Source organism: Sander vitreus, chromosome 2, assembly GCF_031162955.1.
Source record: "Sander vitreus isolate 19-12246 chromosome 2, sanVit1, whole genome shotgun sequence".
Taxonomy (NCBI): Eukaryota; Metazoa; Chordata; class Actinopteri; order Perciformes; family Percidae; genus Sander; species Sander vitreus.
The window spans coordinates 22,181,727-22,206,998 of NC_135856.1; the positions used below are offsets into that span (position 1 = coordinate 22,181,727).

General features: G+C 37.8%; 2 protein-coding genes across 2 annotated transcripts; one reads left to right on the forward strand and one right to left on the reverse strand.

The window, feature by feature from the left end:
* The first annotated feature begins 250 nt into the window (after positions 1–250).
* Positions 251–19,655, forward strand: usp53b (ubiquitin specific peptidase 53b). Its single transcript, XM_078269621.1, has 15 exons — positions 251–411; positions 1,213–1,305; positions 1,609–1,743; positions 2,217–2,330; positions 2,588–2,670; positions 3,753–3,858; positions 5,052–5,198; positions 5,566–5,715; positions 5,812–5,980; positions 10,848–10,970; positions 11,162–11,882; positions 16,414–16,475; positions 17,882–17,960; positions 18,071–18,909; positions 19,579–19,655. The coding sequence occupies exons 1-15, from the start codon at positions 268–270 to the stop codon at positions 19,653–19,655; spliced, it is 3,042 nt and encodes a 1,013-aa protein (XP_078125747.1). The 5' UTR covers positions 251–267.
* A 3,418-nt stretch (positions 19,656–23,073) lies between these two features.
* On the reverse strand, positions 23,074–25,057 carry fabp2 (fatty acid binding protein 2, intestinal). Its single transcript, XM_078269634.1, has 4 exons — positions 24,791–25,057; positions 24,077–24,249; positions 23,616–23,723; positions 23,074–23,311 (listed from the first exon to the last, which is right to left on the reverse strand). Exons 1-4 carry the CDS (start codon positions 24,855–24,857, stop codon positions 23,261–23,263), a joined length of 399 nt encoding a protein of 132 aa, XP_078125760.1. The 5' UTR covers positions 24,858–25,057; the 3' UTR covers positions 23,074–23,260.
* Positions 25,058–25,272: the final 215 nt, after the last annotated feature.

The window sequence follows — 25,272 nt, forward strand, 5'->3', positions numbered from 1 at the left end:
ATGGTTGCTTATTATTCCTCCATAGAGCCATGCAATGATAATCACGTTTTAAATCATTACTGTTATAGGCATTAATGGGGAAATGCACTGAAGGATTTAACGTGTTTAGAATGTTTTGAGTGGGTAAAATCCACAACCCATAACATATTGTGATGTATGATATAATGAGTTTGCAAAGACACAGACAAGCACCCTCTTAGTGAAACACCACACAGAAGATACAGTACATGTTAGATTTTTTTTTAATCAGTTGCAGGCTCTAACTCCATGGCATGGGTGAAGATGTTTAAAAAACCTGGAGGAGGCCTGAAGAAATCCTACCAGCCTGGGAGCATGATGTCTCTTGCGCTCACCAAAGGCCTGCTGAATGAGCCCGGGCAAAATAGCTGCTTCCTAAACAGTGCTGTTCAGGTGACGAACCATTTTCTACCAGCTCCAAATTGCTGAAAAAAAAATACTTTTATTAAAATTAAATATTTAAATTAAATTTATTATTATTACTTTTAAATTACTTCACTCCACTGAAATAATGACAAAACGGTCACAGTGCTCAAACAAAGAAAACAACAAATATAACCTTCAAACATTTCTGCACTCTTCTCTTGCAAACTTAGTTTTAAAACACTACAATGCATAGCCGAATAGAGCGATGTGTGACCACTAGAGAGCAGAAGTAGACCCTAAAACAAACTCCACAAGCTTCTGCAATCTCATTCTTTTGGCAAACATTTTAGGAAACATTATCCTCACTGTACTTAGTCAGAACAAACAGCAATATGGGTAGAATCCTTTTTTGCCACTGGCCAACATTCACATATGTATTTTTTTTTTTAATAGTTTGGTCTGTCAACTAATGAATAAAATATCTGCCTCTAGATTGTTAGCTGGATTTTCTTTTTTTCACTATTTTACTGGCACTGTCTCAATGACGTTTGTGAGCTGGACATGTTTTTTTATGCGTGGTTGGTGGACCAGCAAACCAAAATAATGAGCTGAAAATGACTAAAAGCTGAGAAAAGCTGATGAGTTGAGTGTTAACTTTCAGTGGGTTTGGCAGTACGAGCAACTCTTTTGTATTACACCAAGGCATTTAATTCAATGGTAATATCAAAACATATTCGTTCTCTTCAATTTGAGCTTCTGAAATCTTTGAAATGGGTTTCTGTGCATGTCAGTATTTTATGTTTTTTTTTCTGTTGTTAAACTTTAAAGGTGCTTTGGCAGCTGGACATCTTCAGGAGAAGTTTGAGACAGCTCTCAGGTCACTTCTGTCTCGGCCATGCCTGCATCTTCTGTGCTTTAAAGGTTTCTGTGTTCCTGCACTTTGAGCTAAACCTGGCATTTTTTGTCATATTGTTAAATATTTCATTAGTCATCATTTCTATGACGGCGTTTTAGGGCCATTGTAGGTTTAAAAAAATAAATAACAAAATTACCGCGCCGGGGGAGGGGGGTAATATTCTGTGAAAAAAAAGTTGTAAATTTACAAGAAAGAAAACTTTATATTTAACTTTTTTTATATTCTCTGAGATTATGAAGTCATACATTTAGTTCTCCAAATGCTGTTCATTTTCAGGACAGTAACTAATCATTGTTTTTCTTTTTCAGAGCATCTTCAGCCAGTTTCAGCAGAGTAGAGAGCGTGTGCTCCCCTCCGACAGCCTGCGTAACGCCCTCGCTGAAACTTTTAAGGATGAGCAACGCTTCCAACTTGGCTTGATGGATGATGCTGCTGAGTGCTTTGTACGTTGACACTATGCCTTTGGCTTTTAATCAAAGTAACATCCAGTGGAAGACATTTCCACAGTAACTGCATACTAAATAATGTTATGGTACTTCCTTCTCTGTGACACTGAAGGTAAAAAGAAGCAGAGGCCACTGACAAAATGCCTTGGCCCTGTGTAATCACCGGTTATATCTACCGTATGTAAATGATGAATTTTGGCCTCTTGCTTTTTAGCGTATTTAATATTAGATTTAGTTGATTATATCCACCCTTTGACTGAGTTTTGTTGTTTGATCTTTGTGTAGTGCCTAGATCATCTGAAATCCACTTATTCGTATAGTTGTTCATGTTGTGTATATTCAACTCATGGGTAAAAAAGTAGTTCAGTCTGACTTCACTGACACTGTGCAATAGTACTGCTGTGTAGCATGTGTGTGTGTTTGCAATGATTCAATATTTGGACTGTCTGCTCTTATTTCTTATATATTAGGAGAACATCCTGGAGCGAATTCATTTACACATCGTTTCAGACACTGCGACTGATGCTTGTTCATCTAAATCCTGCATCACCCATCAGAAGTTTGCAATGATGCTTTATGAGCAGGTAACTAAGTTATTTTTATACTGTTTGTCATTTTATCTGCTAAGAAAACAACAACAATAATAATATGGTTATTGATTTGAAGTACAGGTGGACAATTACTGTAAGTAGAATATTAATAATAAAAATATGAAATAAAGAGACTTCCACAGCTGTTCTAACTGTAACACCCCCCCCCCCACCCACCCACCACCACCACCCCAAAAAAAAGTAAACATGAAATGTAATCTGTAAAATAACGTACAGTTTTTCTTTTGCAGTTTGTGTGTCGCTGCTGTGGTGCATCTTCAGACCCACACCCATTCACAGAATTTGTACATTATGTCTCAACAACTGCTTTATGGTGAGTGCTTGATTTACTGCCATGGCTCAAAAAATGGGATACAAAAATCATGCCAGAGTGCTAATCCCGATTTAAGTGTCAATGTATTAAATAATGTTACTAGAAAATTATTTGATTGCAATTTTAAGCATCTTAAATCAATTTTCTTCCTGTCTTTGAGCAGTCACACCTAAACACCCAGTGGTGATTAATATCACCGGATCTACCCTGACCTTGCCAAATGATTGTTTTTTTTGTCCTCATAATTTTAAGTTTAAATACGAACTGTGCAACAAGTGCACAGTTCTTCCTCAAACTACTTTCTGCAAGCGAAGACTATAGTATACATTTATGTTATTATTGAGGTTATAGTTTGCAGTGGTGTCTAATTGACTGCATTATATTGGGGTTAGGTTTTCTAATGTTTCTAATGTTTTGCCTCGTTTACGAAAAAGGGGGAGGAATACTAGAAACACATTTCAATATAATGCTGTCCAGTTCAACACTGCCACTAATTATGACATCGGTAATTTACACCTCTGTGACAGCGTCAGCAAAATCTTATAATTATAATTATAATCTTCCTAGAGGTGGAATTTGTGGCAGATATGTTGTATTGGATTGCATTTGATTGTATAGGTGTACCTAATAAAGTGGTCAGGGAGTGTACAGTATGTCCAAATTTAAAACATTTCTTATTGATTACCACACAGTTTCAGTCTGTAACTGCATGTCGTACACCCAATTAGGCATGGGCCGGTTACGGTTTTCAAGGCATACCGCGGTTTGAAAAAGTCAAGGTTTCGAAACCACTAACATTTTCCGTCATACCGTTCCTAAGGTATGAGCTGAGTGGTCTAGGAGAGAAACTGTAGTTTAGTAATCCCTCTCCCTGCCAGTGTACAGTGTGTTTAAAAATAAAATACATTGTGTTCAATGGAATTGTTTTTTTATTTTTTACCTAGACATTTAAAAAAAAGTACATTTTAAAGCTATAATTGCAATACCATGAAACCGTGATATTTTTGCTGAAGGTAATCATACCGTCAGAATCGTATACCGGCTCATGCCTACACCCAATACACCTCTGTTTTTATGCACAGCCAACAGGTTGATCGCATGTTGGGGAAGAACGAGCGACTCAGGTCAGACATGTTTGGAGAACTGCTGCAGGCAGCAAACAACACAGGTGACCTCCGAAGCTGCCCGGTATGTGACTTACCATCGTTGCTCATTTTAATGTGATTTTTTTTTAACTTTTCTTAACAAATCAGACATGTAGTGTAGTAGTAGTAGTAGTAGTAGACAAGTAGTGGCTCAATACATTTCCCTGTCTGTCTGAATTCAACCATAATTAAAGTAAATGCTAATTTGTTACAGGCAGCTATTAATGAACAATTTAGCCATTCAGCTGAACAGTTAGGATGCTACTGTAACATGGACACAAAGATGGTTATTGCAGCCCTGCAGAGTACACTCTGTGCTTTATGCTGTGACTCTGCACTTGAAGCGGCCTGAAGGAGACGTTGCCAGACTAGTGTTAGGATATAAATAGCAGTAAGGGGGTATAACCACTGTTTTTGCTACCAGTGTCTTCCTCTTCAGTGTGCATCCGAGAGAAAGAGAGAGGCAGAGACAAATCTACAACCTACTACTTTGACATTTGGGGAAATTTGCTCATTTATTTAGTGCTGACATTTAAAAACAGAGATCAATTTCACTTTTACTTGCTGCACATTTTAGATTTTTATCTTGTGTCCGGTTGACTGGTTTCTATCTTGTTCATTTTATTCCTGTATCTTTGATTTATTGTTCATTTTATGTAGCACTTTGTAACTTTGGTTCTTACTGGTTTCTGCCTTTTGATTTTATTCCTGTATCTTTGTTTTTGTGTGTGTAAACTTGATTCATATTAATATTACTGTATCTTATAGTTAGCTATCAAACTTATCCCCAAAACATCCAAGAATATGCAGGGTTTTGTTCAGAGTTACAAAAGCTGCCAATTTTGACTTAACTGGGCCAAGCTGTTTGAAATGAAACAGAAATAGAAATGCTTGAACTAGCTGCTCCTTGAGATGTCTCATTTTCTATTACAACACATCGTAAATTCAGACATACAGTTTGTCAAAAAAACAGATATTGAATTGTTGTAACATTGGCTAGCTGTTTCCCCCTGCTTCCAGTCTTTTTGCTAAGCTACAAACAAAAAAAGGCTAAAAACAGCAACCTACCTCTGTCTCAAACACACATTGAAATGCTCATTTTGTTTCCCAAAATGTATATACAGACCCTTTAGAGAAACTGCTCGGAGAAAGTTCTTGTATACTATTACATTTCAAAGTATAATTAGGACTTAATGTTTTGCTTGTTTGTATGTTGATATTACTATTATTTTGCAGAGCAACTGTGGTCAAAGTATCAAGATCCGCCGTGTGCTCATGAACTGTCCAGAGATTGTCACTATTGGATTTGTATGGGATGCTGAGCAGTCTGATCTCACGGACGATGTCATTCGCTCACTTGGCCCAAGTTTGAACCTGTGTGGGGTAAGAGCTGAAGCAGACTTTACCAGATGACAAATAGAAATGTGTTTATCTGCGTCACTATTCTATAGACATTACATATATTATAGAGATATTTTTGTCGGTTTTCTGCTAAAAATTACATTTACTCATGTACAAAATTACAATGATCACAGCTGTCAGCTATTGTATGATTTGTGTCCATAAACTAGTAATGATGAAGGTCAGTGTGCTGCAATCTTCTATAAAAAAAAAACACACACACACACACACACAACACTTCAGCAGAGTATCAAAAACACACACATAGATTATATTCTCACAGGATTTAGCATCTGCCAAAGAGCAATATGTGGAGATCAAACTTTGATCTCAATTTGCTCTATTTCAGCTTTTCAACCGTGTCACGGATGAAAATGCCAAACGGAGTGAGCTTCATCTGGTGGGGATGATCTGTTTTTCGAGTAAACATTACTCAGCCTTTGCCTATCACACCAAATCTTCAAAATGGATGTTTTTCGATGATGCTACTGTAAAGGAGGTTAGGAACTCTATGCTATCAATCTGCTTTGTCCCTGTTCAAAAGTGTTACAGTGTGTTACATGCTCTTTTATATAACACTTTCCTTTTTCTTCAGATTGGATCAAAATGGAAAGATGTTGCCTCTAAATGTATCAGGGGACATTTCCAGCCACTTCTTTTATTTTACACCAATCCTGAGGGATCTCCAGTGTCTAATGAAGATGCACCGAGACAAACCACTATGTGTCCGCGGTACAAAGCTCAAATAAATGGTGACGCAGCAGGTAGGATAATCCTCCAGTTATTAGCACACCTAATCCTTGCACTTCTCACAGACATTCAAAATGTGTGTATATAGACATTTTTGAAAAATAAATACAGTATTATGTATCATTATTCAGATATAGAGGCTTCACAACCTTTCAAACCCCATCAAGCAATGTGACAGATACACGCAGCTGTTCTCTTTTAGTAACAGTTCATTATTTTCTTATATCAGGACAACTTGTCATGCTTTACTGCCCTCTAAACAAACCTCGTCATGGATTATCGTCAGTGTTGGGAGTAACGCGTTACAAAAGTAACGCAATTACAGTAATGTATTCCTTTTTGCTGTAACGCAGTAATATAACGCATTACTAATTACATTTCGGTAATATTATACTCGTTATAATCTCAGTAACGCAAGTTACAACGCATTTTAACTCAACATTTAGTGGTGTTTTGTTTTTTTAAGAATTCACCAACACCGCGAAACATTTCTTCACAGAAAAAAAAGCCGTACTATTTCCTGTTGCTGTATTCGATGGTTGAGATGACTGCAGATGACATTTGCGAGATGGATATTTTCAGGAGTTATTACGCTGCGTTGAAGTGAGCTGTCCCGTCACTGTTCCCGTGGTTAGAGCCAACCAGAGATGGTACGGGCAACATCTGTGTCCCAACAGGTGACGGTATGTCAGGGTGGACAGCAGTTTGTCCGAGCTGCTGACATAGAAACATGTTGGGAATTAATGTTGAGGCTTGCTACACGTAATATCATTGCATTTTATCAGCCGTGGAGAGTATAAGTATATGTATGCCTGTAGTGGAATGGCTTCGAATGACGACCAAAAACGCTTGTCTTTTACTGTGACCATTTACTGTTCAATATTTTGCAGTTTTACAAACAAGAAAGTGAGCAACTTAAGCTTGACGGACATGTTTTGCGTCTACCGTCTCACCTTCATCTCAGTAAGCTAGCAAGAGTACACAACAGAAAACTTCCGTGTAGGTACTTCAAAATAAAAGCACTTCCTGTGACGGTTCGCAGTAAAACTAAATTACTGTTAAACAAATAAGGTTGTGTACCTTTTCACATATCAGCTGTAAATCAAGTACTGTAAATAATGTAAATAGTGAGTTTTAATCACACTATAATTGACCATTTCATTTAGAGTGTTTCAAACTAAACAACATGAATTTCTTATTCAAGTGCTTTAAACAAACATTTTACAACAATGCCATACTTCAATACAATGTAAGGTACTTTTAATTGAGTATTTTCATTTTCTTCTACTTGCCTATTGTACGTTTTACTTATCTATTTTTACAGCTTGAGTTACTTTGCATATTCTTATTAATTATGAAAAGTATTTTGAATAATCTCTGATGTATTAAAGTGGATAAAGAGGAGACTTTATTGATCAGGTGGTGAAATTCACAAGCTAGCTGCAAAGTCAAACTTCCGCTGTTATTTTGGTGAAAGTAACTCAAAAGTAATGCATTACAATTCAGAGACAGTAATATTGTAATATAACTAATTACTCTCAAATGACAGTAACTAGTAATTTATAATGTATTACATTTTGGAAGTAACTTGCCCAACGCTGATTATCCTACTTAGGCCCAGGGGCGTTGGATTGGTGGGGGGAGGGGACTGAGTACCCAGGGCCCTCATGTGAGGAGGGCCCAAAAAGATGCTAGAATGAATAGCTGTGGATGCAGGGAGGGGCACATAGAAAATGCTTTTCTACAGGGCCCAGAATTTTGTGCTACGCCCCTGCTTAGGCCAAAGTCAGTTGCCAAAAAAAAGTAAATTAATCTCTCACTACTGTTTGTTGAAAGCTTTGGACTACATGTTAAAGGACAATTCCGGCGCAAAATTATCCTAGGGTTAATAACGTGTTTCCCGAGTCGAACGTTCTCTGGGACATGTTTTCATGTTAATCGAATGCGTCTCTAGCTTTAAACATGTTACCGCAAACGAGCAGTCGAATTACAAACGCTGTGTTTGAGCTATGTTACTGGTTGCATGGCGTTCGTTGTTTGGCTGGTCATGACTGTTTTCCAAGATGACGCCCGCATGTAAACATGAACGCTGCTGTCTTTATAATCTATCTTTTTAATAAACTGTCTGTCTGTACACTTACAAAGTTCTCAATGCCTCGGTTTACATGTAGGGGCCCTCATTATGCTTGAAGTGTGGTGCTATTTTGAGCCTTGTTATTTGTATAAAATAGCGATTTACCCTCTGGCCCGAAAAGCTAGCGTTACAAGCTAATCACCGGTTTGCGCTAGCTTGTTTCTAGCTACATACACTTTCGATTAGCATGAAAACATATTCCAGAGAACGGTCGACACGGTACACATATGTTATTAACCCATAGGTTCATTTTGCGTCGGAATTGTCCTTTAATCTCTGTAAAGTGTGTTTGTTTATTTTTGTGTCAGGTGAGAAGTCTTTGACGTCCTTGGTATAAATATTACTTCACTACTTAAACAAGTACTAAACCTGCAGTTTAGAAACAATTGAAAGCAGTAGCTATTCAGCTGTGCATATTCATTTAGAACTGTGAGGCCTTTACATCAGTAATTATATATACAGCAATCAAAATGTTGCATACCATTGCTACAGGTAATACAACATTTTTCACATGTACTCAGAAACAAGTGTGACCCAGACCATGGTATCATACAATAACTACCAGAACATAATTATAATGATAGCTTGGTCACATTACCTCAAGATGATCACATAAATAATTAAAATGCTGATATGAACATTTATGCACATTTAATGTATAATTTTACTTTCACTTCATTATCATAGTATTATAAACACACAAGTCAACTTTGTCAAGGTATGTACCCTATAAAATGATGTATGTATGCAACTGTACACGACTCACACGCTCACGAATGTGCACATATGCCTTATATTCATATAAAAATGTTCTTTTAGTTATTTTATTGCTGTATACATATAGGTTAAATAGGTTATCTAACTGAACTTTACAGATGTAAACAGTGTTTTGTTCTAATAACAGAGGTTAGTTGCTGCCAGACATCAGTGTTTTTATAGTGTATTTAGTATTGATGATTAATAAGATATCATGATAGGGATCAAAATGGTGATTAATTACAATTTGTCTAATAATTTCATTTCCATAAATCCCAATCTATTAGAGCATCTGAACAATTTGTATGAAGGTATCACTAAGTAAAATTAAACATCAAATGTCAGCACCCATGAGAATATTAATATCCCTCCGCAAATTACAGTTATGATTGGCATTGGGGTTGAGAGAGTGCTGTTAAACCGCAGGCAGAAAGATTGTCCTGCCCTGTGTGCTGGCTTGAACTTGACATGAGGATGATGCCTCTGTTGCACGCAGATTACCACCTACGCCTCCCTCCCTAATCCCTGCTTTTGTGGCCAAGCACACTCCTGCTCTACAGTCCTCACTCCTCCCCTAGACATTTCCGATGTTTGCCTCCATTAATTTATCTGCTTGTTTTTTTTGGCAATGGCGCCTTGCCCGTTTAGATGGATTGTTGTGCTTTAGTGTGGTGCCCAGACACTTTGACACTGGCATGGGACCTGATTATTGTTTTTATGAAAATAAGAGTAAGTGATTGATTTTTTTGTTGTTGTTATAGAGTGAGATATGGCTCAGTTTTTTATTATTATACGTATTGTATGCATTATTTACTGTTATCTCTTTTGTTAAATTAATTTATATTGAGGTTAGCAAGTATTGTTTCTTGCCTTGCAGTACAATATGGTGGTAGTTTGTCTTATCCACTCTTACAACAATTAACAAAGACAACTGCTCTGCAGTGTGTACTTGCATTACTAAGCCTCTCTGTATAACTTCAATCTACATGATGAAGTGTATACTGGTAAATTACTTGGCAGTTGTGGAAGGTGTAGTCAATTTAAATCTAGTATCCATTTTCAGAGGAATTACTTAAATGTCAGCATTAGGCTACATTAACAAATCTGGATGTCCATAATACTAAAGCAGCTTACTCACTGCTGCAACTCACTGCTGTTGTGATATCCATGTTTCAGAGAGGCTATTTATTAGACTGTTACTGTATGTTATATTGTGTTTTACTCTAGGTCTTCACAAAAATATGAAGCATCTTCTTCAAGTGCAGGACTGATTAAATAGAAACACAAAGATAAAGGAGGAAATAGTTGCTATCATGCAGAAAGGAGGGGTTTAGAGGTAAATGTGAAACAGTGCAGCTGTTGGGTGAATGTACTGATTTGGAGGCAGATGTTCTCAATTCACAGCATCTCTTGTTTCTCACAGTGACCTGCATGCTACAGAGGCAAAGAAAGAACACTACATGTTGGCAAATGTGGCAGCAGTAGTGTATTTTAACATTGCTAATGATGCACTAGCATCTGTTCTTTGGTAAGATATTTTTTTGTTTTGGCTCTTGTCCTGTTTGCAGCAAATATGCAAGGTGAGAAAGCCACATTGCAAAAAATTATAGCAGCATTAAAATTTGTAATGAATGACCAAAACATGATCAAAAATGTCCTGGCTGGGTAGCCGACCCTGTTAGCTTAAGCTAATACCTTCAGGGTACAACACAGTGTGAATTTGTCTGATATTAGATATGCTCTAACACCTCTGGTAAATGTGTGAAAGTATAGCAAGCTGTCATGTCATACCCTAATTGGTCGTTCATACCCCATGGTGATTTATGAAGGCAAAAGGAATTTAGGGCCAAATAACAGTTGTTTACTATTTGCTTCACTGACATCAGCATTCAGAAATGGTTACTTAGAGTAAGAGCCATAAAAATAAATCACAAGTTAAAAAAGATCCATGAGCAACCACTCATCCGTCATTTCAATATTATTTTTTTTAGTGAAACATCACCTTGGCAGTCCTAAAAAATTCCAGGAACCTGTCATGGAAAATTTGCAGAGGCCAAGTGAAACATCAAAAAAGGATCGAGGTCATCGGAAAACAGACCCATCACAACACAAAGGTAGAACATTGTGTCTGCATTATAGGAAACACTGATAATAGAGAGGCAAAGACAAATACATTTTGCAATTGTCTTTGTACTCTGCACAATGACAATAAAGTTGAATCTAATATAATACAGGGGCAAGCCAGTGTAGATAAATGCTGTACGTCAGAGCATGTTGATCAATAATCCGTGTCCACTTTCTCTAGAGATGGCACATGCAAGATCGTCATCTCCTCCAAAGAATGCACCGAGGCCTCTTGTGGACCAAAAATTAAAAAGCTTTCCACGCACTGAGAAGTCATCAAACCATTCAAGCAGAGGATCTCAGGAGCCACGTGGACAATCCTTCGGTATGCAGGGCGGTGGGCACAGCCGGAGGAACAACACTTCCCCAAGTGGCTATGATCAGGATAGCTGCCAGGAGCAGTGGGAAAAAGGTGGAAGTGAAGGCAGCCGCAATAAATCTAAGTCCACTTGGAGACCCATTCGGGAGGTGTTAAATGTGGACACTGTGCTGAACGAACTAGAGCAGCGCCGTCAACAGCAACACGACAGCCCGCGGCACAGTAAGCCTACATCCCAGGAAAGAGTGCACACTGAACAATGCCGAGAGCGGGAATACGTACGAACCAGAGAAGATCGGAAGCAGAAGTGTTTAATGACAATTTATGAGGATGAGCAGCGGCATGAGACTGAGAGCCACAGCTCTGTGGAGTCAGAGAGCAGGGCCAGCCAACAGAGGGGCAGCAGACTTAAGGGTGGCCCCAAGACACTGCTGCGTAGTGATACCTGGACCATCCAAAGGACAGAGTCTGGCTATGAGAGCAGCGATAGACTCAGCAGTGGCTCCACCAATCCTGACTCGCCTGGCGTGGATGGCTTTGTTGTTAAAGACCAGAGCTTAACACCAGAGACACAGTTGCAAAGGTAAGAAACAACTGTGTGTTGTTCAATGAGCGTTTTTTATTAAGGACAAATTGAGGTTTTAGCTAACTAAATCACCAAGTTATTACGGCTGTAAATAAGTGAGTACTGGAGTACATTAATGAACACAAGTGTGGTAAGTATAATTGATTCACGATTTTTCAAGTTTGCCTTTTAAACAATAAACAACTAGAATGGCACTTGGGGAGCGCAGAACTCCGCAAAGGCCAATTCACGTGCTCCTCGGATGGTCCCATTTCCCAAGTTGGGAAGTCGTTCTTCCGACTTTGGTGTGTTGATGAGCTTTAAGTCATAATGTGGAAGTAACATGGGCGCTACAAAGATGTGTTGTTTTTTATTGCTCCGAGCGTTTAAACAACTTAAGTTTTGTTAGCTGTTTCCAGTATTTGTGTGACAACGAAGAGCAAATGAAACATGAAATGATCAGGTGAGCCATGCAATATGATCGGTAATGGAGCTGCAACAAACGATTATTTTCATTATCTATAAATCTACAGATTATTTTCTAGATTAATCGATCGTTCAGTCTATAAAATGTCAGAAAAAGGTGTAAAATGTGCATCTTATCTCAAGTCCAAGGTGATGTCTTCAAATGTTGTGTTTTGTCAGTCCAAAACCCAAAGTTTCATATGATTTTAAACTGAGAAAAGCATTTTCTGCCATTTTTGCTTGAACAATTACTTAAACGATTAATTGATTATCCAAATGGTTGCCAATTATGTTTTGCCGATCAACTAATTGATTAGTTGACTGATTGTTGTAGCTCTGATTGGGAAAAAAAAAATTCTGATTATTCTGACACAACATGAATGCAGCACAAACACCCTATCTCGCAAAGTTGACAAAAGTGAAAAATTATTCCGCCCCCTGATTCTGATCCGCTCCATATTTAATGGGTTCTTCTTTGGCCCATGCTACACCGTTCCACTAAGTTTCATGAAAATCGGGCCAGTAACTTTTCCATAATCCTGCTGACAAACAAACAAACAAACAAACAAACCGAGCCGAAAACATAACCACTTTTTTGGGGGGAAACAAATAACATTCAACCTGGGTTTGCTTGCTGTAATTATTCAATTTGGTCATTAAAATATACATTTCTAATGCACTTTCAATGGAAGTGATGAGAAACAAAATGTTTTGTGTTAGAATGCATTTTAGTTTATCTGAAGATAATATAAGGCTTCAGCAGGCTGAGCTGGACGAATCAACAGTTTGAATTATCAACTGTTAACAATCAAGTGTTTTAGTACAAAATTCCCTGTAGACCTTCAGTGGAGGGATAGTAACAAATAAAGGGAATTTTGGATAATAACTTGATTTGATCTTTTAATGGCTGGTGATTTAAGGAAGCTCAACCTGTTTCAATGTACAAATGGGCACCTGACTATTGTTTTAAGAAAAACTAAACCTATCCTTTAACAGCCGATTTCCATAAGAATTAGGTAAACACCCTTTAATTCATGGAAGAAAATCGTATTAGTTTGTAAGATTTATATTAGCAATACTTAAGAGTTTAATTGTGTCCCACAAATTACCTCATTCTCTCGTTTTTTCAGTAATTAGTTATTGGCTCCACCACATGAAAATAATGAAACCATTTTTATCTAATAAACAATGACCATAGACAGACCCCATGCTTCTCAACCATTTCTCTGTACACTTCCTTCACTACATTCCTCCACCAGTTTGTTATTCTGAGATTTGTGATGGTTGATGACGCTACGGTGTACGTGCATCATCACTCGGAAAATACTTTTGATTTCCTTGGAAACTAGGCTAAAACTGGAAGGAACACACCATTTGTTCCCAAGACATTACCTTTCAAATAACTTGTGCTATATATAATATTAATGCATCAAGAAGAAAGCTAATACTGCACTATTGAAGCAAACTTGAAGTTTCTATGATCTACACAGATTGTTAAATCCTTCCCCAGGGAACATCACACCTGCCACAGCTAGAGCTGTTATTGTAGTTTAGTAGACAATAAACATCTGTAGGAAGAGAATTTTATCAAACACGGCATGTAAATTGCAATATCTTATTACAAATGTGTTCCGGAAATGTACTGAATGTTACTATAGAGCAATGATTGATCGATTAGTTGTCAACTACTAAATTAATTGCCAACTATTTGGATAATCGAGTAATTTTTTAAGAAAGATGATCTGATTCAAGCTTCTTTAATGTGAATGTTTTCTAGTTTCTTGACTCCTCTTTGACTTTAAACAGAATATCTTTGAGTTGTGGACAAAACAAGACATTTGAGGACGTCATGTTGGGCTTTATAAAAAAACATTGATCTGCATTTTTTTTTTACAACTAATGGAATAATCAAAAAGAAAAAAAAAAGATTAATCGACAATGAAAATAATCGATAGCTTCAGCCCTAATGCAGGCTATAAAAGTATCCATGGTATAATTTTCCTTTTAAATGAAGGATGTAGTAATAATACATTGATGATGAATGTCAGAGGTTTCATTAAGTTTGGATTTATAAGTGATTACTTAGTTGCAGCTGTTTATACTTGGTAATGTGTTTCCCTCGTCTGCACTTATCTGGAGAAAATGCACTTAAGGTGACTGTAAGAGGAATTACATAATTACATATCTAAATTAAAGTTCAAATGTAATGGAACTGTTTAAAGGCTTACTGTCACCAAATAAAAACTGAATCAGTATCAATCAAGTATTTTTATCCAATCCAGTTGGACCCCAGCAGACAGTGAATATATAGTTTCTGTCCAGGGCGGCCCACACCCACTGTGATTGGTCAGACACATTCCCTGCAGACAGTCCTCTTAAAATATGCGTGCATTCTATGATATGAGTTGCCTAGTGTTCTGCGTTCATGTGATAGTTTTGGATCCTTCAAGAGGGGTCTCAAGACTTATCTGTTGATCTTACACTTAAATAATTAATGAATTCTTAGAGTTATGATTTGTATATTTATGGTTTATATTAAAATATATATGGTATATTTGTTTACTTTTTTTATATTATTATTATTGATATTGTATTACTATTATTGTTATTATTACTATTTTGCTTAATATTGGCTTAGCAACTTTTAAAAACTGTTTACTGTTAATTTTAACTATTGTATTTGTCTGCTAAATACAATAACCATAACCATAATCCTTCCCAAAAGCTACAATAAAGCTGAGAGTAGTATATGCCCTGGAAAAGAGCACCAATAGAGAAAAGCTAATTAAGCAATTCAAGGAACACTGATGCTTTTATCAACACTGATTTTATAGATCACACAGACACCCAACAGGCCAACCGCTAGCATTTTCAACGTAAGCTTAAACAGTTAGGTTACCTGACAGCCACTAACTTTAATGTTACAGCCACACTGCTTTTTGTCGTTATGACGTGAGGCGCACATAACACGCGTGCACACATACACACACAGGTTTGTGGCACTATCTTTGTGGGGACCCGTCATTGACCTAATGCATTCCCTAGCCCCTTACCCTAACCATAACCATCACAACTAAATACCTAACCTTAACCCTTACCCTCACCATAACCTAATTCTAACCCTAATCCTACAACCAAGTCTTAACCCTCAAACAGCCCTTTAAACTTGTGGGGTCCAGCATTTTGGCCCCACAGAGCTGTCGGGACCCCACAAGTATACTGGACTCCCGGTTTTTGGACCCCACAAATATAGTTAAACAAGCACACACACACAGACACACAGGCACACACACACACACAGCCTCCATCCCTTCCTGAGAGTCCCTGTTAATGTGCCTACTCCTTACCACGTCGTCAACTACTCTCTCTTCCATCTTTTCCTCACTCGCTCCCATGGCCCTGTCATGGTCACTCTCCTCCTCGGCTTCTTCCCTGTCATGATGTTGTTTCTGCTTCTCTGTATAGCCAGCCACCTCTCCTCCTTCCTCTACTTCAGGTTAATGCTGATGTTGAAGCAGCTACTACAGCCCCAAAACATGTCAGAAATGTTGGCACATTTTGAGGCATCCGCCTGTAGATTCTTAATCTTTTTCTCCCATAATTTCTCTGTACCTCCCTCGCGCTTTGGTGGTCGTTTGTCCATTTTAACGTGGATGCTAAACTTCCAGCATAAGCATAACTATTACAGCTCGTGTCTCAGGGCCGGGAGTGGGGAATCCAATCCTGGATTTGATTGAGTCAGGCCAGTGGCAATAAAGACAATTAACCAATGGGCCGCTGTCAGCTCTTTATGGGCCGGCGCAGCCCAGAAAAAAAAAAAAAAGGCCTATAAATTATATCGGCGATTCGGCCCAAAAGAGCGTCGGCCCACTGGGAAAATGCCCGGTATGCCAGATGGCCAGTCCAGCCCTGTTTCTGTCATTCTGCCAGTATTGTTTTTTACCAAAGTGCTTTGCTTTATTTGGTGCCTCAAAAAACCATGAAAAATGGTTTGTTTGATTGTTGCTCTGCTGACTGTGTTTTTCAAAATACTATTTAACTATTCATAAAAACATGAATAATAATTGTAGTCTTTTATTTTCAGTCAGCTGCACCAAAAAGGTGGCGATGCCAAATCAAGTATAACATCCTCACCTTCACACAACGGTAAGTTCCAAGATTGTAACGGCTTCCGTTTTGAGTCTTTGTACTATAATAAGTTTATTTATGGCAAAATGGGAAATTAATAATTAACCCTTGACAAAATAATATACAAAAAAGTATAGAATGAGACCACCAAACAAAATAGCATGATGGGAAAATTAAAACATGATTAAGCATGAAAGAAGATGTCAGGGTTGGTTATATCTCACATGTAATCTGCAATACTACCGGAAAAAGATTTACAAGGAAGAATAAGAATTTAGTCTTTTTAATCAGATCCGACCAGTTTTCTGTCTGTACAAATGTGGGTTTTAGTTGCCATAAGTTAATTTCAAAGAGTAAGAAAGGTTATTACTTTATTTTTTTTTCTCTATATTTCTGTTAGTATAACAGACGAAGTGTGAGCTGATAATGTGAGAGCAATTGAAGATTGATTTCTGAGCTTGGACTGGCTTCTTAAACCTCTTCACCCAGTCAGCCCTGCACAGGCATTAATCTGATGATAATCCCACAAAGATCATTCAGATAGCACAGCTGGACAGGGCTGCTGGCATTGTTTCATGCAGTACTTTGAGTGTGCTGCACTTGATACTTTATCGAGGCCATGTGCATCTAGAGACAGTGTTTCCAACAGACAGCTAAAGCTTTTATCCTTGCATGGGCCTCTCCAGGGCAACAGCAAAGAAAAAAGAAAAAGACACATCTATTTTTAAAGGGAAGGAATTCAGCACCACGCTGCCTCTCGCTGCTCGTGCTGGCTGGTTCATCCAGCTGTAAGAGAGTGTAGTGTGATACATACTGCCACCTTATCGGTTTCATGGTCAGATGTGTAGATGATTTTGTCTCTGCTTGGTCTCCACTTTTGATTCATTTTGCTTCGTTGTAAGTGTGTGCATGTATGTCTGGTTCATAATTTGGAAAGAAGATTAGGAGTAAGTGAAAGAAATCTCGGAATTTCTGAGGAAAATAAATAAATTCTAAAATCTGTGATTTAGCATCATTCTGATTCAATTCACAGGATGCTGAATTCAACCTCTATATTCTGAGAAAACAAGTCATTAATCACACTCAAATCCTGTTTTTTTTTTCCTCCCAAGGCTCTTATCGTCTTCCTATTTTGTTTTATGCCGAATGTCTTCTCATTTGTTATATCCTTGAGATTTTTATCTTCTGACATAGTTTTGAAGATTTCTATGTTCTAATTTTTTTCGTGGTGAATTTAACTCTAAAGAGTAGTGTCAGAAGATAAAAATGCATTACCTTTTGAACTTTTGCAATTACAGTATGTAACTAGTTACTCGCCACAATAGATAAACCTTTCCAAAGGAGGACGGCTATACAGCTTTGTAGTTTCTTTTTTCTTTTTCTGTTACTATGTTTTGATCCCTTTTTTGTTTTATATTTTATAGGTAAACATCAACCCAAACCTCAGGGAAAGAACCATGACCAAGTTTCACATTCACATCTAAAGTGCAGTCCAAGTTCGAGGTGCCCTTTATTATAAACTATATACAACGTGTTGTAGTATGTACATATATGGACTCATAAATTGGATTTCCAATATATCAAATTTTAATTTCCATCATTCTCTTTTGTAGACGGAAATCAAAGTACACTTCTAATTCCTCCAGAAAAGCAGTATCCTCAGAGAGGGACTCCACCAGTTCAGATAACAGGCAGAGTGAGCAGCAGGAGCTGATAAACTGTAGGGGGCACACTGGAGAAAATACAGCCCTGAGGCACATTACAAAAACCAGCAGCTCAGAATGGAACAGCTCCGACGATCTCGCTCTCTCTGAGTCCGAGGACAGAGAAAACACATACCGCTCCAGCAACAGCGAGGCTGTCGCCTCTGAATCCCAGTGTTCACGCATGACCCTGCCATACCACCCTCCCAGCAATGTGACTGCGGAACCTCTCCAACTGAACAATCAGCATCAGCTCGGAACGACAGGGTCGCCTCACCTTTGTCCGACCCAGCGGATCTCTCCTCACCAGGGTGAAACAAGCCATGCAGTGTTTCGTCCGAGGATGCTTCAAGAACCCTTGCCATCGAGTCCTCGTCTTTCATCCACATCCTATGTAAGTCCTCACAGGAAGCCTGACATTTCAGGCCTCAGAACTTTCTCAGATGCAAGCTCCAAGTCGGGCTCTGACCTAGAGAGGAGTACCCCATCATCATGTGAAAGTGAGGAGAGACCGACTGGATGCAGAGTGGAACAGGCCGTGCCAGCTCAAGAGGTTTCTCTGACAACATACTTCACTGTGGATAACTGTATGACGGAAACATACCGTCTCAAGTACCACAACCAGAGGCCTCTTGTCCTCTCTGCCACGGTGCCACGGACAGTGGTTGTGACTGAGCACAGAGATACCAGCCACACACTCGCCACTGACACACACTCACAAGATGTGCCAAAAGCCAGACCTGAAACAAGTAAGACTCTCTAATATCAATCAACAGGACTATTGTATGGCAACATTAGATTATTGAAGTACCTTGATTTGATTCCTGTCTGGTTATTCTTCAGTTTCTCAATTCATCTTCAAGACAATTTACTATTTTACCATATATATCAAAATCACAATATAATGACATATACCAATGCTCGAGTATACACGTCATTTTGCTAACGGCTAGCTATTTGGGACCAGGCTATTTCCGGGAACAAAAGCGTCTATTACGAAAGTTACATCTGATGCTTGGTATGTTTGAGTTTGCTACAATGTAACATCTCCAAATTCTCTTTCTTCATCTGTTTTTGAATGTACTGTAGCGAGCGACGGAGAGCGAGCTGTACCCAGCATAGCCAAGCATGCCGTTTGGCGGTGTAACAGTTAATAGGGGTCCCCTCTCAATACACTACACAGTGTGTACATACCGCACTACTAATAAATATGTCCCGTAGATCTCAAGAGCTCGCACTCAACACTGCACTTCCTCGGGTCCTCAGCAATGCACCCGCCAAGTGTGAAGTAGAACGATGAACGGTTGAGAAAAAAAATCAAAGGACAGACAAACAGACAAATGACAGTATTCAGTTGTTTTCTTTGTTTGGCAAAAAAATTATTTAAACAAGATTATTCTTTTTTGTTTTCTTTACAGGCCATAATAGCAATAAACCCACTGCAAAATGGAACCCAGTGACAGCCAAAGGACTGGATGAACGTGGTTTTTTATGAGTGTTACTTGGTAAGGTTTGTTTACATGGATGGACAGTGGTCAGTAGAGTACTAACTGGATGCCAAAGAGTTTACAGAATGGAAATATGTCCTGAAGCGTGACTACTCCAAATTAAGTGGAATTTATTTATGCAAGCTTGTCACATAAGTAAAACCTTTTTTCTAAATGCTGTCGCATGTCGTTTGATGGATTATCAACTATCATGTATACTTTGCCGTCTTCCATTGTCCCACAGTATTGCTGCAAGATTTAGTTTTGACCAAAATCTGGACTGTTTTCAGTTTGCACAAATGGTTCTTGAGTCTTTATTGTTCTTTTGAATCACCTTATGTTAAGTTTTAAATGTTTATTTTTTTATTTGTGCAGTAGTCCTGCAAAAGTGCTGCAGAATAAACGATATACCAATATATTTAAAGACATGAGAGATTATGGTGAGCCAGAATTATACTGATTATACTGTGGTCTGTACAGTAATTATATAGAGATGAAAGAAGTAAGTGTGATAACAGATCACACCATGTCGTAAAAAGATGTTAAAGATACTTTATCAGAATACGATGTCATTTTACACAACAACAAAAAAACTAAAGGTTGAAAGTTTGCGTCATCAGCAACAGGTGTAAGGTAGTTCACTAATTTACACCTTTCAGAGGATAATATCTAGGCAGCTTACCGACTTTATGCACATTGAGGGCTCTAGGTCACCAGAGAACAGACATTGAAACACTTACGTACATTCAGTTACTGATTTCTTTAAACTTATCATTTATCAGTTATTTTACAACATGTATGTGTTAATGAATGACTGAGGGCAGCCCCGTACCAGTCATGTTCTTTGACTGTAAAAATCTGTTGGCATAGATTCTTCTGCCATCATTTGTTAATATGTAAAGATCTTTTTAAAATGTGGTTTTGCAAGACTGTGTTCAGTTTCTTGCAGTCTACAAATCCTACAATTAGTTGACTGATGTTTTGTAGAGGGGGCAGCCCTCATGTTATTCAGTAGGTCACTATACACTGTACGACCATATCACCTTGTGTATTCTGTCTTCGATTGTGCTGGTTCTTGTAATCCTTTTTTGTAATTCACAGTGATGTCAAATTGTATTTTTTCAGTCTTCCTTTTAAAGTAGACGAATTTAAACAGGTCTGTATTTGCAGGTATTTTTCATAATGATGCTAATATACTTAATATGCATATCTGATATTGACCATAAACACAACAATTATTCTTGTCCATAAGACTAATGTTCTGAAACCTGCATGTGGCCTTTACAAAGTCTTACTAGCTGTGTGTACAGCATAAGCATGAGCATGATAATAACAAACAAATTCTATTGGATTTTACTCAATTGTAATAAAATCAACTAATTAAACAGCAAATTGTAACTATTTGATGATTTGAAAACTTTTGAAACACTTGAATGTTGTTCCCTTCTCTTGCTCATGCAATGACACATGCTTTTGGTTAGGCATCCACTGTAAAAAAAAAACATATGCAAACAATACGCTGGAAAACAACTTCAAGACATGCTATGCATTCACTAAAACTGAGTGTTGATCAATTTTAAAATATACATTTTCTTTTGTGCTCACTAGATTGCCAAGTCCTTTCCTAAACGTCCTGCCATTCATGCATATTTTTTGACTTTGCATTTTTGTCTATCCACAATAACTATTCTAACCGCACACATTTAGTCGCTAAATAAGCTGTTTGTGTGTTGTGTTTATGCCATCTGACACTAAAGAATGGTGTTTACAGGTGCGTGTGTGTGTGTGTGTGCGTGTGTGTGTGTGTGTGTGTGTGTGTGTGTGTGTCCGTGTCCACACCTAAACTTGTAATTTGAGCACGTGTCATGGTTTCTTTATTGACACTGTTTAAATTCAAGAAAAAGAAGGCATTCAGTGTAACTGAGCTGTTAAGAATTTCTTTAATCGAGCAGTCTGATCGTTCAAATAAATAAGGATGCCTTCACACAAGATTGTGCTGTAGTAATTATAAATAACTTATTTTACTGTTATTATAAGATATCTAATGTATTCACTGGATATAGAAATCACTAAACTATTTGATTAGATGAAGCTCATTTGGAGTATATTAGCCAGATTATCTTAATGTCTCACCTGCAAAGTGTTTTTTGTGTGGTTTCTTATATGATCATTTAACAGTATTTTTCCTGTTTTTCCACACGGTTGTATTTTACATTCTGATTGTTGTGTCTTCAGTTATATCAAGAGTGCCTTGACATTTTTCAGTTGAACATGTTATTTGTGAGGGAAACCACAATTGGGAATGAAGGTGACAAATGAAAGGGATGGAGGACGTCATGCAAAACTTGTTAAATATGCAATGCTAATAGTGACATATCTGATAACATGCCTCTGTGTGCACCATTGTACAGTGTGTGTGTGTGTGTGTTTGTGTGTGTGCGTGTGCGCGCGCGCTTCTTATGGCCTTGTTATGGGGGGGGGGGGGGAGGGGTTGGTGGAATGGAGTGGAGTGACAGGGGGAGGGATTTGTGTCAGTTACAATATTCGTAAAAGCCCTTTCAGACTTAGAAGCTACAACCACCACGGCAAAACTCACTGCTCGCTCTGCATCCAGCTGCAATTGGCAAAGGTTTGACTTGTTCAAATGTAAGGGGTAAAAAATAGGAAAATCTGTAGGCTACCTGAAGGTGACAAGTGCATCTTACCTTCCCAGTTTGAAAAAGCCTTAATGTATAAAAGCTGAAAGATTTACTTGGGTTATCAAATGTGCATGCATGCCTGCGTGTCTGCTTGTGTGTAAGCTTGAAAAAAGAAGCTGATAATTGGTTTTCCTCATGATCCATAGTCTCCAGTCACAGTAAGGCTTTATATACTCGAGAGGCCTGTTTGACAAAAGGTCTTTTTGTCCTGTGTCACTTAATGTCACAGTTGGCATTGCATCAATCCGTATCTTTTATCTTTTGCTAAATATACAGGGACATAACCTATTTAGACTATATTGCATCAACACTCAAGAACAAAGGAGAACTTTCCCTATTATGTCACTGGTTTTATCTGAGAAGTTACTGGCTGATGTAGCCTGATGTGTTGGAACTGTATGCCTCACTGAATCCTATTGTCATACCTCTATGTGTGGTTAGGATTTGGCCTGACATTACTGTTGAATTGAGTTGTCGGTGCTTCAGTGAATACTTCATGACTTGTGTTAGTACAGATCAATTAAAAAAAAAAAATCTGTCTACACTTTATATTTTTGTAGATAATATATATTTATTTTTATTCATTGTTGAATAAAGTTTAAATTATTGTATCACTCAAATAAGTCACTTCAATATGTGTGTTTTTTTTTTACTTCAAACCCACACAGATTCTCACTGAAGATTATCATTTTTTAAATATATACAGGAAAGCACAACACAGAAAACAGGCAGTTAGAGTATGGCTTTATTAGTGCAAGTATCAAAATCCTGTGCAATTCTAATCTTTTTCATATACTTTATGGGCGTTACAAATAGTGCACTTTTTACAGGTTATGTTGGTATAATTAGACTCAATACTGTATGTAATCCTGAAGTCTAACATCTCACTTTAAAGTTGTGTTGATCAGTTTGTTCTAACCCCTCTTGAAAATCCTCTTTGCGTCCACACCTTCATAGTTGTAGCTCTGTTGACGAAAGATTATGTCAGATATGATTATTATATAACTTCATAGTTTCTGCATCTGGCTGAATTATCAAGAGGGTTTACTCTGACTAATAATGAAATACTAACATATGGAAATCGGTATAAGATTTATATATCAGATTCTGACTGGTACATGTGTATTTAAATCACATTACAATATTTTGTAACAATAAAGAATACCCTGTATCCCAACTACCAGCACCTTCTATAACAGCTTCCCAAGTGTTTGATATAAAATGTGGATTTTTGGTGGGCTAATTTGTATGTAAATAAATTCACCCCACCTGTATAAGTTCATCTCCTTGGATGATTCTGGTTGTTGTCAGTTGCTTTCCGTTGTCCTTTCTGCTGAAGATCCCCTTCAACATGTCTCCCTCCATGGTCCATGAGCCCTGCGGGTTGGAACATGAAACTTATTTCATAACGTGAATGCTAGGTGGGAAAGGTTTGGCAGAAGTTTCACTGTTTGATGGCTGGTACTGTTCGTGGTAGTGAGTTAAAATCAACTGGGCACAAGGATTACCACAATAAAAGTCAAGCCGTGAACTAACAAATTTCTTCTTTGCAGCTCAAAGGTTCAAAGTCTTGTGATTGAAATACCCAGCACATCTCTAAGTATTTAGAACTAAACAACTGATTACACTAAATGACTAAAATTCTGATAATTGGAGACAAACTTGAGTCTGTTCTCGTAAAGGTCAGTTTCTGAGTAATTATAAAGTGTAATGATAGAAAAGGTGCTTACTGATAGTTCTGTCCCATCTGCAAGGCTGTAGTCAAAGGTGACCCCCAGGGTGAAGTCTATTTCCACAGTGCGGAAACTGCTGCTCTCCTTGATATGAAACTTGTCTCCAGTCTGTTGGATGCTTATCTTGAGATTGTCGTGAGCAGCCAGCTTTCTCTTCACCATGTTAATTCCTATTAACAGACACATTGAAATGTGTTCAATAGGCTCTGAACAATCAGAGGAAGTTTGTCAGGATTGAATCACTTTTTAAGCACTGTAGTTCCTTCGTTTTTATTATTTATAGAGGGTAAGTAGGTACAAAAGCCAAATCACAAATATGTTCAGTAGGCCATTGTGCCGCCAAGTGTTTTCACGTGAGACTCCAGTATTTGTTTCAGTCTTTTATTGTAAGCGTTTCAGAACTATTAACTAATAACTTGTTACTGCACATATTTTTTTAAAGCTCATAAATAAAACAAATAAAACATTCGCACGAATTATCAGTTTGCTGCATAACTGACATTTTGACTTAGAAACAACTATCTTGGTTAAATTAAAACTGTATCAGTGCTTTATCAACTGCGTTATCAGAGCTTGATTATATTGTGGTCATCTTATTACATAGAAAGTAGACATGGTAATGCACTGTGATTTTTCGACCAATGCATCAAATTCCACACTTTAAAAAATATGCTACTCAGCATTTTATCAGCTCAGTTTGACATCACTCACCCATTTGTTCCATGAATTTCTCATAGTTATCATTGCGATCAATTTTCCAGTTGCCGTCGAAGGTCATGGTGGCTGTGAGGGTGAGCTGGTGCAGCGAGCAGTGTCTTACTCAAAGTCTGCCCTTCCTTTTAAACCACACACCCTCTTATCTCATCGTCTAATCTCAATGCTGATGTGGCCGTTTAAAGCTCAAATGTTCTTAAGGCAATATCCACAGCTGCAGCTGATTGGGCAATGCCATTGTCCTGAACTGAACCGTGCATACCCAATAAACCATACCATATGATACTGTATACTTTTTGAATAACAGTCGTTAACAATAGTTGACATCCTGTTTTACTTGTCTCTCTGTTTGCAAAGGGTGTTGGTCATAACTTAAAAATGGATTCAGTGCAGAACTGCAGTAACTAAGCAGGCAGCTACTAACTGTAAACTGAAATATAAATGTAACTTTAAACGCAAATATGTTTTTAATGTCTTAT